The sequence below is a fragment of the Mobula hypostoma genome, chromosome 1 (genome assembly GCF_963921235.1).
Source record: "Mobula hypostoma chromosome 1, sMobHyp1.1, whole genome shotgun sequence".
Classification (NCBI taxonomy): Eukaryota; Metazoa; Chordata; class Chondrichthyes; order Myliobatiformes; family Myliobatidae; genus Mobula; species Mobula hypostoma.
This window is the reverse complement of record NC_086097.1, coordinates 91,482,364-91,499,989: the sequence shown is the minus strand read 5'-3', so window position 1 is coordinate 91,499,989 and position 17,626 is coordinate 91,482,364. Positions and strand designations below refer to the sequence as shown.

General features: G+C 42.6%; 1 protein-coding gene across 6 annotated transcripts in view; it reads left to right on the top strand.

Annotated features, from left to right (window-relative positions):
* exd2 (exonuclease 3'-5' domain containing 2) overlaps positions 1–14,517 on the top strand; it is a 73,690-nt gene extending 59,173 nt beyond the window's left edge. For all 6 annotated transcript variants that reach the window (XM_063052568.1, XM_063052575.1, XM_063052583.1 and 3 more), the window contains 2 exons: positions 8,345–8,701; positions 9,715–14,517. In XM_063052568.1, the coding sequence (XP_062908638.1) occupies positions 8,345–8,701; positions 9,715–9,931 (574 nt within the window). In that variant the 3' untranslated portion in view covers positions 9,932–14,517. The remainder of the gene's footprint in view (positions 1–8,344; positions 8,702–9,714) is intronic.
* Positions 14,518–17,626: the final 3,109 nt, after the last annotated feature.

Genomic DNA, 17,626 nt, shown 5'->3' with positions numbered 1-17,626 from the left:
GCTGCTCTAAGAATCAATCTTGGAGGCACTCCACAAACTCCCTTTCTTGGGGTCCAGTACCAACCTGATTTTCCCAGTCTACCTGCATGTTGAAATCCCCCAAAACAACCATAGCATTACCTTTGCGACATGCCAATTTTAACTCTTGGTTCAACTTGCACCCTGTATCCAGGCTACTGTTTGGGGGCCTGTAGATAACTCCCATTAGTGTCTGTTTGCCCTTACAATTTCTCAGTTCTATCAATACTGACTCTACATCTCCTGATTCTGTGTCACCCCTCGCATGGGATTGAATTTCATTCCTCACCAACAGAGCCACCCCACCCCCTCTGCCCATCAGTCTGTCCTTTCGATAGGACGTATACCCTTGAATATTCATTTACCAGCTCTGGTACTCTTGCAGCCATGTCTCTGTTATTCCTACAACATCATACTTGCCAATTTCTAACTGAGCCTCAAGCTCATCCACTTTATTTCTTATACTTCGTGCATTCATATATAATACTTTTAATCCATTACTCCCCTCACCTTTCACATTGATTCCTATTGCACTTCGCCATACTCTCCGATCCCTTCCTGAGCTTTCTCAGAGAGTGGTAGCTGTGTGTGACGAGCTTCCAGCAGAAGTGGTAGAGGCAGGTTCGATATTGTCATTTAAAGTAAAATTGGGTAGCTATATGGACAGGAAAGGAATGGAGGGTTATGGGCTGAGTGCAGGTCGGTGGGACTAGGTGAGAGTAAGCGATCAGCACGGACTAGAAGGGCTGAGATGGCCTGTTTCTGTGCTGTAATTGTTATATGGTTATTCTGTCTTTTTGCAATTGATAGACCCATTTTTGCACTTTCTTACTGTCACTGAATTGATTTATAAATTGGTTGAATTAAATTGAAGTAATAAGCATACATTAAGAGAAAATACCCCCCCCCCCCCCGATCAAAGGATTAAATTCAGGTATCAAGGCAGAATTAGCCCATCCGATGCTGTGCAATCATAGTGGTGCAGTTGTCTCACAGCTCCAGTGACTAGGTGTGATCCTAAACTTCTGATAAGCTCTATGTGGAGTTTAATTCTCCCTGTTCCCACACAGGTTTCCCTTGCATGCTACTGTTTTCTCCTGGATCCAGAAAGCACACTGGCGGATTAAGTGAGTGTTGTAGATCAACTCTGTGTAGGCAAGTGGCAAAAGAGTCCAAGGGGAATGGAGAGCAGGGAATAAAACATGTGGAATTCCTCTGTTAGGAGTTGGCTTGGAGCAGATGGACCAAACAGCCTCCTCTTTTGACATAATCCTCATTGTCACCTTGGAACATGTATGAATTGGGAGAGTTATCCCATACACTGGTCTAAGTGGTAGCCTGACATTACATCGATCGGCCAGTGTGGGAGACTCCACCACCTTTGCCTTTGCCACCAGCGTTAGCAGCCCTTTGCCTGGGACTTTGAAGTTCACAACAGAAGTAGCTCAGTAACACGACACTGCTATATCTGGTTTGACTGATACATCTGTCACATTAGCCATATGGCAGATGGTGAAAAAATCAATAGATGGGAGAAACCTACTTGATCTCAGCCTTACTAATGTACCCATCACAGATGTACCTTCTGTGATGTTGTTTACAGTGATCACTGAGTGCATCCTATCATGTTCTATTGGCACCAACACTAATCTAAACGGGATAGATTCAGTACAGTTCTGGCTGCTGAAAACTGCACATCCATGAATTCTGACGGTTCATCAGCATGAGTAGAGTTTATTTCTATTCTGTTACCTTGTGTCTGAGTGTATCTCTCAAATTTGTATTCAGGTGGAGAAGGAGGTTTCATTGAACATTGAGGTATGTGTCTTCAGACTCCTATGCCTTCTCCCTAATGGCAGCATCGAGAGGACGTGGCCCAGATGGTGGAATCTCTAATGGTGGATGCAGCTTTTTTGAGACATCACCTCATGTAGGTGTTCTTAATGTTGGGGAGAGCTATACCTGGATTGTAACAGGATGAGTCCACGACACACTGTAGCCTCTTGTATTCCTGTGCATTCTTTCCCCCTAGTACGTATTTCAGTTAATTTAGTGATCAAACCTGCTTCAATAAAGATTTGAGAAGAACAGGACCAAGTATACACTAATAGAGGTGCCAGTCAGATAAAGGTCCAACACAGATCTATAGCATGCAGTGGAACCATTTTCTATGAAACAGAGCCAAGCATTTCCCCAGATGCTGCTCAGGTTTAAACTCTGAAGTCTTGTCACAGTCAGCTATTTATTGGACAAGTCAACAGAAACAAGCAAGAAGCTGGAGAAACTCTTGCTCATATCCTGTAGGAACTCAGCAGCTCAGACATCATCTATAGAGGGTGCAGATGAAGTGCCTTCGAAATGGTACTGTCCATTTTACTCTACCAGCAGCTTGATTTTTGGTTCCTCTTATGTCTGCAAACACTTTTCACCATCTACAAAGCAGGTAGGAAACGCTGTAGAATGTTCTCCAATGATGTCAGTTCATACAGCACCAGCAACACTGCTGAAGCTCAGCGCAGGCCAGCAAAGTCTCATTAGCTCCACGTCCCCCACCTGAAGTACCTGACCGCTTGAGCATTCAGTCTCTTCATCAGTAGTTGCATCAAGTTATCTAACCTTCTTCCAAGATGGGATCCAAGCATGGCCTGTGACTAACCCAGGAGAGCAGCTGCCTGGGGCATGCCAACTAAGTTCACTCTGAATCATGCACTGGTTTTTCCATTATGTGGCTGGCAAAGCTATTGTAGGAGCAAAAGAGAAGGCATACAGCAAAGCAAAACGTAGTGGGAAGATAGAGGGTTGGGAAGTTTTTAAAAACCTATAGAGAGCAACTAAGAAAGTCATTAAAGGGAAAAGATGAAATATGAAAGCAAGCTAGCAAATAATATCAAAGTGGATAGTAAAAAGTTTTTTCAAGTATGTTAAAAATAAGAGGAATGAGAGTGGATATAGGACTGCTAGAAAATGAGGCAGGAGAAATAGTAACGGGGACAAGGAGTGGTTGCTGAACTAAATGATTATTTTGCATCAGTCTTCACCGGAAGACACTAGCAGTATGCCTGATGTTGTAGTGTGTGAAGGAAGAGAAGTGGGTGCAATTACTGTTACAAGAGAGAAGATGCTCAAAAGGCTAAAAGACTTAAAGGTACATAAGTCACCCAGACCAGATGAACTGCACCCTAGGGTTATAAAAGAGGTAACATTCATGGTGCCAGAGGACTGGAAAATTACAAACATTACTCCACTCTTTAAGAAAGGAGGAAGGCAGCAGAAAGGAAATTATAGACCAGTTAGCTTGACTTCAGTGGTTGGGAAGGTGTTAGTCAATTGTTAAGCATGAGGTGATGGAGTACTTGGTGACACAGGACAAGATAGTACAAAGTCAGCATGGTTTCCTTCAGGGAAAATCCTGCCTGACGGACCTGTTGGAATTCTTTGAGGAGATTACAGGTAGAATAAATAAAGGGGATGCAGTGGATGTTGTACGTTTGGACTTTCAGAAGACCTTTGACAAGGTGCCACATATGAGGCTGCTTACCAAGTTAAGAGCCCATGGTATTACAGGAAAGTTACTAACATGGATAGAGCATTGGCTGATTGGTAGGAGGCAAGAAGTGTGAATGAAAGGATCTTTTTCTGGTTGGCTGCCATTGACTAGTGGTGTTCCGCAGGGATCAGTGTGGGACCACTTCTTTTTATGCTGTATATAAATGATTTAGGTGATGGAACAGATGGCTTTGTTGCCAAGCTTGCAGATGATACGAAGATTGGTGGAGGGGCAGGCAGTAACAAGTAGGATGCAGAAGGACTTAGACAGATTAGGAGAATAGATAGCTAGATATACTTTAACAATCCCGAGGGAAATTTGGTTTTGTTACAGCCGCACCAACCAAGAATAGAGCGTAAATCTAGCAATACAAAAACCATAAACAATCAAACAACAAAATGCAAACTATGCCAGATAGAAAATAAGTCCAGGACCAGTCTATTGGCTCAGGATTGTCTGACCCTCCACGTGAGGAGCTGCACGTTCGATGGCCACAGGCAGGAACGACCTCCCGTGCCACCAAGTGTTGTATCACGGTGGAATGTGGCTGAAGTCCAACAGTAAAAAGTTCAATATCCGGTCTACAAACACGTTCCTCAATCGTATTATGACCCAGATTGCACCATCTGTTGTTAACCAGATCAGTAAGCGCCCAACTCCTTTACGCTTACCGCTCTCAGTGCACTTCCAGTCAGCCAGGACGGTATTACCCACCGAACTCCTCTTCTCCATAAGTCTCTGTTGTCTCGACCCGGTCCTCTTTCCTCGACTTTGTGATCCCCCTCTGCATCCTCTGTGTGTTTTCCTCCAGATTTCAGCAGGGGTGTCCGCCGCTCTGCTCGCTAAATCGGTCAACATTAGCTGGTCCCTGCCATACACAATGTGACCTTGCTTCTGTCCCGTGTGTCGGGATGTAACTATTTCCAGCGCTAAAAGAACTCAAATAAAACTCTCTCTACCAGATTGTTAGAGAGGGTGCAGCTTCGACGTGTTACCGTGAGAAAAAAAATACAAAAAATAACGTAAGTTAAAAAGTAAGAAGAAGAAAGTAGGAATAGATTGGAACGGCTGTACCAGGCTGCATGCACGACAGGCGCATGTGCACGGAATGGGCAAGAAAATGGCAAATGAAATACAATGTTGGAAAATGCATGGTCATGCACTTTGGTAGTAGAAATAAATGTGCGGACTATTTTTTTAAACGGGGAGAAAATCCAGGAATCTGCGATGCAGAGGGACTTGGGAGTCCTTGTGCAGAACACCCTGAAGGTCAACTTGCAGGTTGAGTTGGTGGTGAGGAAGGCCAATGCCATGTTGGCATTCATTTCAAGAGGTCTAGAATACAAGAGCAAGGATGTGGTTCTGAGGTTTTATAAGGTACTGGTGAGGCCTCACCTTGAGTATTGTGAACAGTTTTGGGCCCTTCACCTTAGAAAAGATGTGCTGGCATTGGAGAGGGTCCAGAGGAGGTTCACAAGGATGATTCCAGGAATGAAGGGGTTATCATCCGAGGAACATTTGATGGCTCTGTGTCTGTCCTCGCTGGAATTCAGAAGGATGAGGGGGCATCTCATTGAAACCTTTCGAATGTTGAAAGGACTAGACAGGGTAGGTGTGGAAAGGATGTTTCACATAATGGGAGCATCTAGGACAAGAGGGCACAGCCGCAGGATAGAGGGGTGTCCTTTCAAAACAGATGCAAAGAAATTTCTTCAGCCAGCGGATGGTGAATTTGTGGAATTTGTTGCTACATGCAGCTGTGGAGGCCAGGTCATTGGGTGTATTTAAGGTAGAGATTGATAGGTTATTGATTGGACATGACATCAAAAGCCAGGAACTGGGGTTGAGGAGGAGAAGAAAACATATCAGCCGTGATTGAATGGAATGCAGATTCAGTAGGCCAGGTGGCCTAATTCTGCTCCTATGTCTTATGGTCTTATTATTGCTGGTTAGTTTCTTGTAATGTGCACCTCTGATGCACGGGCAAACAGCTATTTCATTGAGCAGTTAAGAACTGGGAAAAGCAGGTGTCTTTGTCAATAAAGCTACATTCCACAAATGAATAAATAAACACATTAACTTTGTGAGTCATGTATTAGACAGCAGCCCTGTAGCATTTGGATATAAATGAGAGTGATGCAGGGGGTTAAATATGATTCAGACTGTTTGTGAAGTTTCCTTCTGTTCAAATGTTTAATTTTACTTCAAAAAGCATGCATTGGTGACACCTGAATTCAAAGTAGATGCAAATAAGATCCTGGCAATCCAACCAGCTTGAATTCTATCTTCACCTAATGTACACTGGCCATATTTTCCTTTTGAATGCAGCAGTGATTTCATGAAAACTTAGTGTCTTTATTACTCACTTGGCACAGAGCAGGAACTGTTCCATTTGTAACTGTTTTATTTGAAGTAGTATTTTTCAGTCTAACAAGATCTTAAAAAGGATATTGCTTCCATTCTACTCATTGTTTCGAGAAATGCTAGTGCACTCTTGGGACAGTGGGAGGTTGGGATCAGTTTGGAAACATCAAGTGTCTGAAACATTTGAGGGACTGGAGGATTGGGGCTTTGAATAATTTGAGAGAGTAGACCTTTCATAGGGTTGGGTTTTCTGGGTTAGAGGACTATCACAGGGTTATGGGGTTGGAGTCTGGAACTTGAATGATGGATTGATAGTGGTCGGGTTTATTGTATTTTGAACCGGGGGACTGAAGGATCAAAAGTAAGTGTTAAACAACCTTATAGAAGTACCAATTCAGTGCCATGATCTTAAAATCTAGCTGTCCCTTGATTGCATAGCAATAGGCTATTTTAGGATAATTTAATCTAGTTTATCCCACACTGCATTATAAAAGGGTGTTTAAAAATCTGTAGTTGATCAGGGAAAGCCTATATGAATATATGAAAACTGGGAATAATATTAAGGTGCTTAAATTAGCAGCATGTGATTAAGTATCCCTTCATGAATTCACATGGGGACAGGAACAATTCATTACTGAAAGCCACATATTCAAGTTTGCTCATGACCCAAATGTAGGCAACATCGTAAGCAATGTTAGCTAAAGCATTAAATTTAAAGATATTAAATGATTGCATTAGGCATAAAAACAGATTGATTTTAATATCAGATAATCTATTGTGGACTTAAAAAAATAACAGAATAGCTTGAAAACTGAAAATAAAATTAGAAACATTGGCAATCTAAAGAGACTTGGGGCTCATGCAAATGGATCATTAAAATGTCATGAACAAATACAGAAAAAAGAAGGATCATGTAATGCAAATGATCTTAACTGAAGGACTAAATAACATCCTATCACATAGGTAAGATTGCTTCTGTTGAACCTAAACATTTGGTAAATACTTCTATAAGCATAAAGTAACAGACATTTGGGAAATGTCTTGTGCAAAAAGTAATTGATATGTGAATCTCTTAAATGTGTGAATTTTGGTAACCAAAGTCTGAAAGTATTTGGATTTTTTTTTAAATTTTTAATTTTAATTTAAATTTCAGTTGTATGGTGATGGGCCACATTTATCTTTGACTGTTGGTAAAAATTAAAAGATTAAGTGGCCAATTCTTGCTTCAATCTGTGGTTGGGCACCGGTTTGGAGGATGTTGGAAAAAGGAATTGACAGATGGAGGCAATGTGAGTCATTAAGTAGCGGAGGAACTCAGCAGGTCAAGCAGTAATGAACAGTGGATATTTCAGGTCAAGACCCTTCATTTCTGGGCTGAAATATAGGAGGAGAGATGGCCGGTGTAAAGACCCAGGTTGAAAGGAGTGGCAGTAACTGGCAAGTGATAGACGGGTTCAGGTGAGGAAGGGTGATAGGCAGCTGGAATTAGTGACAGGCTGAGAGATAGAGGTAACAAATGGCTGCAAAATGATTAAATTTGATAGAAGAAGGTAGAGCATAGAACCAAGTAAGGGAAGTGGAATAGGTGGATTATTATTTTTTTTAGCGTGTTGCACCAGTCAACCATTCTTGTCTGGCGCGTGGTGTCAGGATTGGTGTCCTTTCGGATTAACTGAGTCACAATATGAACGTTTCTGACTCGTTCCTGATTAACCGAGTCATGATATGAACGTTCCTGACTCAACCCTTTTTTTTTACAGGGCCGAGTGGCTAGCTCGACGCTCAATCCGGCACGGATGGAAAGCGTGCTCGGGAGGGTGGCCCGACTTGGATTCGAGCTCGGGAGCCTTTGCTCCAGAGTCCGGCGCTGATGCCATTGCGCCACCAGCCAATAGGTGGACAGGAGTGAGTGAGGAGGGGAAGGAAACGGGTTGATGGAGAGTTGGTGTAGGGTGGCTGTGTGTAGGAGGAACTGGCTCGACGAGCAGGAGAGAGAATGGAACAGAGAATGGTATAAGTTACCTGAAACTGAAGAATTCATTGGTCATACCTTACAGTTGCGGATTACTCAGACTGAATATGAGGTGCTCATATTTAGCCTCACCCTGGCAGTGGAGGAGGCCATGGACAAATAGGTCATTGTGGGAATTGCGATGAGAGTGAAAATAACTCTCAACTGGGAGCTGCTGGTGGGCATGGCATTGAGAACACATTGCTTGGTATAGTCATTGCCTAGCCTGCATTTGGATGGAAAAGGTGTGCAGTATGAATTATGTACATGGAAGTAATCTTGGTTACTTACAGCAATTATTTCAGCAATAATTGATTGGGGAGTTGGTCATCTGCTGCAGCCTGTGGTATCACTTCTATTTGTAGTTAAGATCCAAATTAAAGGAATGGTTTGTCTTCCCTTAGGAAAAATATTGTGCCTCATGAATATCGCAAGCACTTTCCGATTCAGATGAAAGACCACAATTCTCATGACATCCTCCTCCTGTGCACTGCCTGCCATGCTGCCTCAAACTGTTATGACAACATCCTAAAGCAGCAGCTGGCCAAGGAGTTCAATGCACCAGTTGGCTCTGAGGAGAGCGTTCGGTTACTGGAGGACCCAGTCCGTAGGCAGGTGCGATCCGGAGCCCGGGCCTTACTCAATGCCGAAAGTCTTCCCAAAGCTCGGAGAGAAGAGCTGCAAGATATCCTAAAGGCTTTCTTTAATGTGGAGGTATTGTCTGAAGAGTTGCTTGAAGAAGGAGCAGCACTGGAAACCAGGTGTGGAAATTCTTGACTGTGATGCAGTTATGCCTTTAACATTATAACAATATGCTTCACATGATCAGCAACAAACAAAGCAGCCACATCAAGCATTAGGATTGGTGTTTCTTTGGTTTCAGTAATTGTTTTAAAGACTGAATTAAAAGAGAGAGTCATGAGAGCTTTATGTAGAAAATTTGGAAGTTTTGGGCCCAATCACACAAAGAAACTGCAATATGGAGAAATAGAAATTGAGCATTTTCAAAAGCTCGTAACCGAAGGTGAGCTGAATTTCCAGAAACTTTGAAGAAGTTGTGGACATGGGGCAGAGTGTAGCCATTAGGGACTTTGCATGCAAGTACGAAAATTTAAAACTGAAGCAAATCACTAAGGTAGTGATGAGCCAGCTGAAAATTCTGCAATTGCATGCATCCTTTCACATATCCTTACCTAGTAGAGCACAGAACCGTAATTAAGATTCCATCTAATTTATGGGTACTGAATCAAGACTCTTATATTGCCTGTGAGGATTCTATACTGGGCCAAGGAGCCAAAGCATTTATGCTTAAACCGTGACAAACTGTTCCTAAGCGGATATCTGTGCATTGCAGTCCTAAACTTGCATATCTTCATTTTTCTGTAACGTCATTAGAATCCGTATGAGAAAAGTTGTTTGTATACATCTCCTTTTACATTGAAGGAGCAAATCTTAAATTAAAAAAACCATACATTTAGCATGCATCTTTGGCAACCTCTGGATATCCCGAAGTGCTGATAATATATTTTAATTTATTGAAATTACATACAATTTAAGGCACAAGGCTTGACGTTATTAAGTCTAACAGATACGTACACTGCATGTCTCTTCCCCATTCTCCTTAACCATGTCAACATAGATTTCTGTCTTTCCCCCTCCCCCTTCTGCTATTCATATCCATTATGTGCATTCTTGAGTCTTGGTTAAAAGATACTGTAGATGGAAAAACTCTACAGGTCTTCTCATTCTTGGTGCTTCTCTGCCCTTCCTACAGGATACTCAATGAGAGCCACATCCCCCATGGTCTAAAAGTGACACAGTCTTGCGCTACTGGTGGGCTCCGAGCCTTGATGTCTTTGGAGAAACGCTGGCGACAGCACTTCCTGGACTACATGCGGCCCCAGCATCTTCCACCTTTGTGGTCTGTGGATCATAATCACAGCAAGCTCCTCCGCAAGTATGGAGAGGACTTAAAGATTGAGCTGACATGAAATAACTCGGATATGACTTGATCTCAATTCTGTGTTTTTTTTTGCAATACTTCTCAAAATTATGAACAGTGATTGCATGAGAATACATGTATCAGTCAGCTCACCAAGTTCTGGGAAGGAATATGTGTTTCTTTTTAACATATGAAGGATAAGGACTGGAACAGTTTAATGCAACTTGAGGCACTATGAAGCAACACATTTCTTAAGTTTATTTATGAAGATATCACATCATACAAATCCAGTTAACATATATTAGGATTTTTAACAAAAACTAAAGATTTATAAACAAAATATTTGTATGACAAGATCAGGGAAGTCTTCTGTATGAATTTACAACACCTGGACTATGACCGGAGAGATTGCTGTTAACATGCTAAGACAATTCTTTGTACATGCTTTTGAGCATCATTATTGCTGCTGGCAAAAAGCGAGGCAAAACTTACCTTGATGTTGATGGGTATCTGGGATTCGACAGTGTGACATTTTTCACAGCCAGTTTGCAACTTGAGTTTTTTGGTGCTTATCAGTGCCAAAATGTATGGATAAAAGTACTTTATTTAAATGCCAGAAACTGAAAATTCCAGCATTATAATGTCCTTTACAGTTTGCATAGCTGGTACTTCTGCAGAAAATGGTATTTTCATGAAAGATATCTTGTCATATGATAAGTTTTAATCTACAATTTGAAAGGGAGAAGGGAAGATCGGAAGTGTCAGTATTACAGTTGAACAAAGGGGATTATGGACCCATGAGGGAGGAGCTGGCCAGAGTTGACTGGAAAGATACCCTAGCAGGGATGACAGTGAAACAACAATGGCAGGTATTTCTGGGAATAATACAGAAGGTGCAGCATCAGTTCATTCCAAAGAGGAAGAAAGATTCTAAGGGGAGTAAGGGGCGACCGTGGATGACAAGGGAAGTCAAGGACAGTAAAAAAATAAAAGAGAGGAAGTATAACATAGCAAGGAAGAGTGGGAAGCCAGAGGATTGGGAGACTTTTAAGGAGCAACAGAAGATAACTAAAACAGCAATACGGGGTGAAAGATGAGGTACGAAGATAAGCTAGCCAAGAATATAAAGGAAGATAGTAAAAGCTTCTTTAGGTATGTGAAGAGGAAAAAATTAGTTAAGACCAAAGTTGGGCCCTTGAAGACAGAAACAGGTGAAATTATCACAGTGAACAAGGAAATGGCAGATGAGCTGAACAGGTACTTTGGATCTGTCTTCACTAGGGAAGACACAAACAATCTCCCAGATGTAATAGTGGCCAGAGGACCTAGGGTAACGGAGGAACTGAAGGAAATTCACATTAGGCAGAAAATGCTGTTGGGTAAACTGATAGGACTGAAGGCTGATAAATCCCCAGGGCCTGATGGTCTGCATTCCAGGGTACTTAAGGAGGTGGCTCTAGAAATCGTGGACACATTGGTAATCATTTTCCAATGTTCTATAGATTCAGGATCAGTTCCTGCGGATTGGAGGGTAGCTAATGTTATCTCATAGCTTCCCCTATATCGCTGTGTTTTCGCGCACATACAATAGCTTCCCCTATATCGCTGTGTTTTTGCTCACCTCTCATAGCTTTGCCTGTATCGCAGTATTCTCGCGCACATCTCATACCTTCCCCTTTTTAGCTGAGAAAACAGGCAATTATAGACCAGTTAGTCTGACATCAGTGGTGGGAAAGATGCTGGAATCAATTATAAAAGATGAAATAGCAGCATATTTGGATAGCAGTGGCAGGATAGGTCCGAGTCAGCAAGGAATTACGAAGGGAAAATCATGCTTGACTAATCTGCTGGAATTTTTTGAGAATGTAACTATGAAAATGGACATGGGAAAGCCAGTGGATGTAGTGTACCTGGACTTTCAGAAAGCCTTTGATAAGGTCCCTCATAGGAGGTTAGTGTGCAAAATTAGAGCAAATGGTATTGGGGGTAGGGTGCTGACATGGATAGAAAATTGGCTGGCTGACAGAAAACAGAGCAGGGATTAACAGGTCCCTTTCAGAATTGCAGGCGGTGACCAGTGAGGTACCGCAAGGCTCGGTGCTGGGACCACAGCTATTTACAATATACATTAATGATTTAGATGAAGGGATTAAAAGAAACATTAGCAAATTTGCAGATGGCACAAAGCTGGGTGGCAGTGTGAAATGTGCGGAGGATGTTGTGATAATGCAGGATGACTTGGGCAGGTTGGGTGAGTGGGCAGATGCATGGCAGATGCAGTTTAATGTGGATAAATGTAAGGTTATCCACTTTGGTGGCAAGAACAGGAAGGCAGATTACTAACTGAATGGTGTCAAGTTAGGAGAAGGGGAAGTACAACGAGATCTAGGTGTCCTTGTTCATCAGTCACTGAAAGCAAGCATGCAGGTACAGCAGGCAGTGAAGAAAGCTAATGGCATGTTGGCCTTCATAACAAAAGGAGTTGAGTATAGGAGCAAAGAGGTCCTTCTGCAGCTGTACAGAGCCCTGGTGCGACCACACCTGGACTACTGTGTGCAGTTTTGGTCTCCAAATTTGAGGAAGGACATTCTTGCTATTGAGGGAGTGCAGCGTAAGTTCACGAGGTTAATTCCCGGGATGGTGGAACTGTCATATGTTGAAAGATTGGAGTGACTGGGGTTGTATACACTGGAAATTAGAAGGATGAGAGGGGATCTGATTGAAACTTAAGATTATTAATGGATTGGACACGATGTTGGGTGAGTCCAGAACCAGAGGCCGCAGTTTAAGAATAAGGGGTAAACAATTTAGAATGGAGTTGAGGAAAAACTTTTTCACACAGAGGGTTGTGGTTCTGTGGAATACTCTGCCTCAGAAGGCAGTGGAGGCCAATTCTCTGGATTCTTTTAATAAAGAGATAGAGCTCTTAAAGATAGCGGAGTGAAGGGATATGGGGAGAAGGCAAGAAAAGGGTACTGATTGTGGATGATCAGCCATGATCACAGTGAATGGTGGTGCTGGCTCGAAGGGCCGAATGGCCTACTCCTGCACCTATTGTCTATTTGCCCACCTGTCTTGGCCAGTACATCTTGTGTTAAAGACTAGGGTTAATGTATGTACATTCTTCTTCCTCCGCCTCTTTTGCAAACTCACAACATGCTGAAAAGCATCAAGCTTGAATCCACAATAAATAAACGCAGCAAGTTTTCAGTACAAAAAAAAATTTTCCTGGATGTTTTTGTAAACTGTTAGCCAGTAGCAGATTCACCACCTGAGCAGATGGTCACTCGGAGTAGCTTTTTCCCTAATCCTTTTCCCTCCTTATTTCAGGTAATATTACCAGTCAATAACAATTATGTGTGCCTTTTTAGTACCTGTAACATTTTATAATATTTTGAGGTGCCCACTAACATTGAGATTGAGCCACATGAGGTATTGGGATTGGTGATCAAGGTCTAAGGAAGGCTCTGAGGGATGTTCTGAAGAAGGAAAAAGAGATTTAGGAATGAAGTTACAGACTTCCATGATTACAAATCTGAGATTGAGCAAAGTAAGTGGAAGCTGGGAATCCACAAGGACTGGAGGCGGTTACAGAGTTAGGGAGAGTCCAGACCCTGAAAAGGCTTGAGAAAACCCACTGCTTTCTACACCTGCTACGGGCTGTTGAATAAACTACATAATGCTAGCAAATATTCTGCTATCTTAGCTCTGATTGTGAAGGTTTGACATTAAATACCATTGCAAATGCTAACAGGATTTAATCTGACACTACAGTCAAGAGCTGAGAAAATATTAGACTGTCAGGAGAGCTGCCTTTGAATGGGATGTTTAATGAAGCTCCATATATCTTTTTTTGGTCTAGCAATCAAAAAAAAATGTAGAAGTCTTTCAAAGAAGAACACTTACCAGTGTCCTGGCTAAAAGTTATTTTGCAGTGCTACAAATGTGAAAATACATTATCTAGATTATCTCATTTATAGTTGAGATGTTGTATACAAATGAGTTGTGTGCAGTCTAATCTAGAGTATGTAATTGATCGTAAAAAGGCTCTGCAAATTCTGTTTTTGTGTAGTGAAGAAGTGGACAGCATTTTATTGTCTGTTCTAGTGGTGGTATCTGTTATGGCAGCTTACTTCCCTATGGAAACATCTTGACTACCACTCTGATAATCACTGCCAAATTTCTTAAGTAGCCTTTGTTATGTAATGTGTTTCCTGTGATGGAATTGACTTGTACGTATATACAATGTACGGGTGCAGGTAGTTTCCCATGGGAAACCAATCCTGTCAAGTAATCCTATTAACAGGTGGTCTCCACAAAGCCTGGCACATTTTTGGAATATAGCCAAGGCTGAAATCTTTTTTTTAAACTGACACAAAATCTATAGTTTTGGAAGCTTTTTGAAGTTCTGATTCAATCACTGTTATCTAACTACAAAATTTACAAACCTTTTAATATGAGTACCAATGCTCATTTTGTTCATTTTCAGAAGATCAGAATGCCAGTTCTTTCATTGCAGATACACATTGTGTTTTCATTGTCAATTCGATGGCTGGACATGAAAATATTTTCACAGTGACAAACCTGACTCTGTTCTTTACAGTTCCACAGGCTTCATAACCTCTGCATTTTTGAATAAACACCTATTTTGTTTAAAATAAAATTTAAGTTGAATCTCATATTTTGTCATCTCGAAACATAGTATAGCGCTAAAAGGTGGTGTGCTATGATTATTTAGTAATAAAAATCATTGGAGGGGTGAATATCTTATTTAATCTAGAACTGTGTCCATACATAGGATCATAGAAATTTATGACACAAAGTAACTCCGTATTGATTACTATAACCATAAATTTATGCCTGCTAATTTATGACCTCTGCTGAGGGGAGGAAGCTCCTTTATGTTCAGCAATTTGTTTTCATAACTAATATAAGTCAATTCTGAAAAGATAACAGAAGATTTAAAGTTTTATGTATAGGTCAGAGCTGTACACAGTTCTGCAACTATGGTCCAACTCCTGTTGCAGCAAAATGGAGGCAAAATGTCGTCTTAACCACATATATCTGTCCTGTTACCTTCAAGGCTCTGTGCACATGTAATACAAGTTCAAATGGTTCAATTTAATATCAAGGAATGTATACAGTATACAACCTGAAATTCTTGCTCTTCACAGAGACAACCACAAAACAAGAACTCCAAAGAATGAACGTTAGTAACTTCAGAACCTCAAAGCACCCCCTCACATACACAAGCAGAGCAGAAGTACCAACCCTCCTCTTTCCCCTCTCCCCACTTGCACCAGCAGACACACCAACCCCTACCCCCCCCCACCATGCAAATAGTAGCAAAAGCCTGCAGAGAGACTTTGATCTAGAGTCTGTCAAACACTACAGTCCATAACCCACCACTTTGGTATCTCAGGCTCTCCCTTTCCATCAAGGGAGTGAGAGGGAGACCGGGAGACCAGCAGCTCACTGTTACAATGCTACAATCTTCTGCATCACCTCTCCAAGTCCCCAACTTAGGGACCAACAGGCTTTCACGCCCAACAATGGGATCACTCAAGTGCAGGGACTTACCTCTGACAACAGTGCACACCACCTGGTGTCCTGATGATTAAATCTCCCACGATGCTTCAGTTAGCAAAATCAGTCAGGAACCAGATTGCAGGGTTGCTTCCCGAAGGCGCACATCTTCCAGACTGCTCCAGGAGATATCTAAACGCCAGGCTGTACAGCCGGTCGGAAAACCCACTGCTTGAACTGTAGATTACAGGCTCTGACTGAACCTCAACCACCTTGAAAAGAAAAGAAAGACATGAAAGAAGAAGAAGAAGCCATTTTGTGGACAAACTGGAAGAAGTTGCCTGGGTCTACAAAAATCGTTGGTGCCATCTTCCCTAGCTCTTGATCTGTTATGCTTCTCAGAGTTTGATACCATTTGCTCTGCCTTTTATTGGCCTGTTTGCCTTTTCCCAAATTCATATTATGTCACATTCCTACAGACTGAATTCCAGTTGTCAGTTGAATACCTGCTCAATTTATTGTTGGGTTGATTACCAATACCTTCCTCACCATCAATCATATGGGCAATTTTGGGATTGTGTGCAGAGATCTTAATTGTGACTGCTACATCTAAGACCAGTTAATTGTGTATCATGAAAAGCAATGAGTTTGCACTAAGCGCAGATATGAGGAAATCTGCAGATGCTGGAAATTCAAGCAACACACAAAAAATGCTGGTGAATGCAGCAGGCCAAGCAGCATCTATAGGAAGAGGTACAGTCAACGTTTCAGGCCGGGACCCTTCGTCAGAATTAACTGAAAGAAGAGATAGTAAGAGATTTGAGAGGTGGAGGGGGAGATCTGAAATGATAGGAGAAGATAGGAGGGGATGGGTGGATCTAAGAGCTGGAGAATGGAGAGGATCAAGGAATGGGAAGCCTGGGGAGAAAGAGAAGGGAGGAAGGGAGCCCGGTGGATGGAGAGCAGGCAAGGAGTTATCATGAGAGGGAGGGAGCAAAAAGGGGGGGAAATATATATAAAATAAATAAGGGATGGGGTTTGAAAGGGAGGGGCATTAATAGAAGTTAGAGAAGTCAATATTCATGCCATCAGGTTGGAGGCTACCCAGATGGAATATAAGATGTTGTTCCTCCAACCTGAGCGTGGCCTCATCTTTACAGTAGAGGAGGCCGTGGATAGACATGTCAGAATGGGAATGGGACGTGGAATTAAAATGTGTGGCCATTGAGAGATCTTGCTTTTTCTGGCGGACAGAGCGTAGGTGTTCAGCGAAACTGTCTCCCAGCCTGCGTCGGGTCTTGCCAATATATAGAAGGCCGCATCGGGAGCACCAGACGCAGTATATCACCCCAGCCGACTCACAGGTGAAGTGTCACCTCACCTGGAAGGACTGTCTGGGGTCCTGAATGGTGGTGAGGGAGGAAGTGTAAGGGCATGTGTAGCACTTGTTCCACTTACAAGGATAAGTGCCAGGAGGGAGATCGGTGGGAAAGGATGGCGGGAGGAATGGACAAAGGAGTCACGTAGGGAGCGATCCCTGTGGAAAGCAGAAAGAGGGGGATAGGGAAAGATGTGCTTGGTGGTGTTCCCCGTGTCCTAACCTACCACCCCACCAGCCTCCAGCATATAATTATCCGTAACTTCCGCCATCTCCAATGGCATCCCACCACCAAGCACATCTTTCCCTCCCCCCCTCCCTTCTGCTTTCCGCAGGGATCGCTCAAGATGAAGCCACACTCAGGTTGGAGGAACAACACGTTATATTCCGTCTGGGTAGCCTTCAACCTGATGGCATGAACATTGACTTCTCTAACTTCCGTTAATGCCGCTCCTCCCCTTCACACCCCATCCCTTATTTATTTATTTTATATCCCCCCCCCCCTTTTTTCCCTCCCTCTCACTATAACTGTTTGCCCATCCTCTGGGCTTCCCCCCCCCCCAACTTTTCTTTCTCCCTAGGCCTCCTGTCACATGATCTTCTCCCTTCTCCAGCTTCGTATCTCTTTTGCCAATCAACTTTCCAGCTCTTGGCTCCATCCCTCCTCTCCTGTCTTCTATCATTTTGGATCTCTCCCTCCCCTCCCACTTTCAAATCTCTTACTATCTCTTCTTTCAGTTAGTCCTGACGAAGGGTCTCGGCCCAAAACGTTGATCGTACCTCTTCCTAGAGATGCTGCCTGGCCTGCTGCGTTCTCAGCATTTTTTGTTTGTGTTGGTG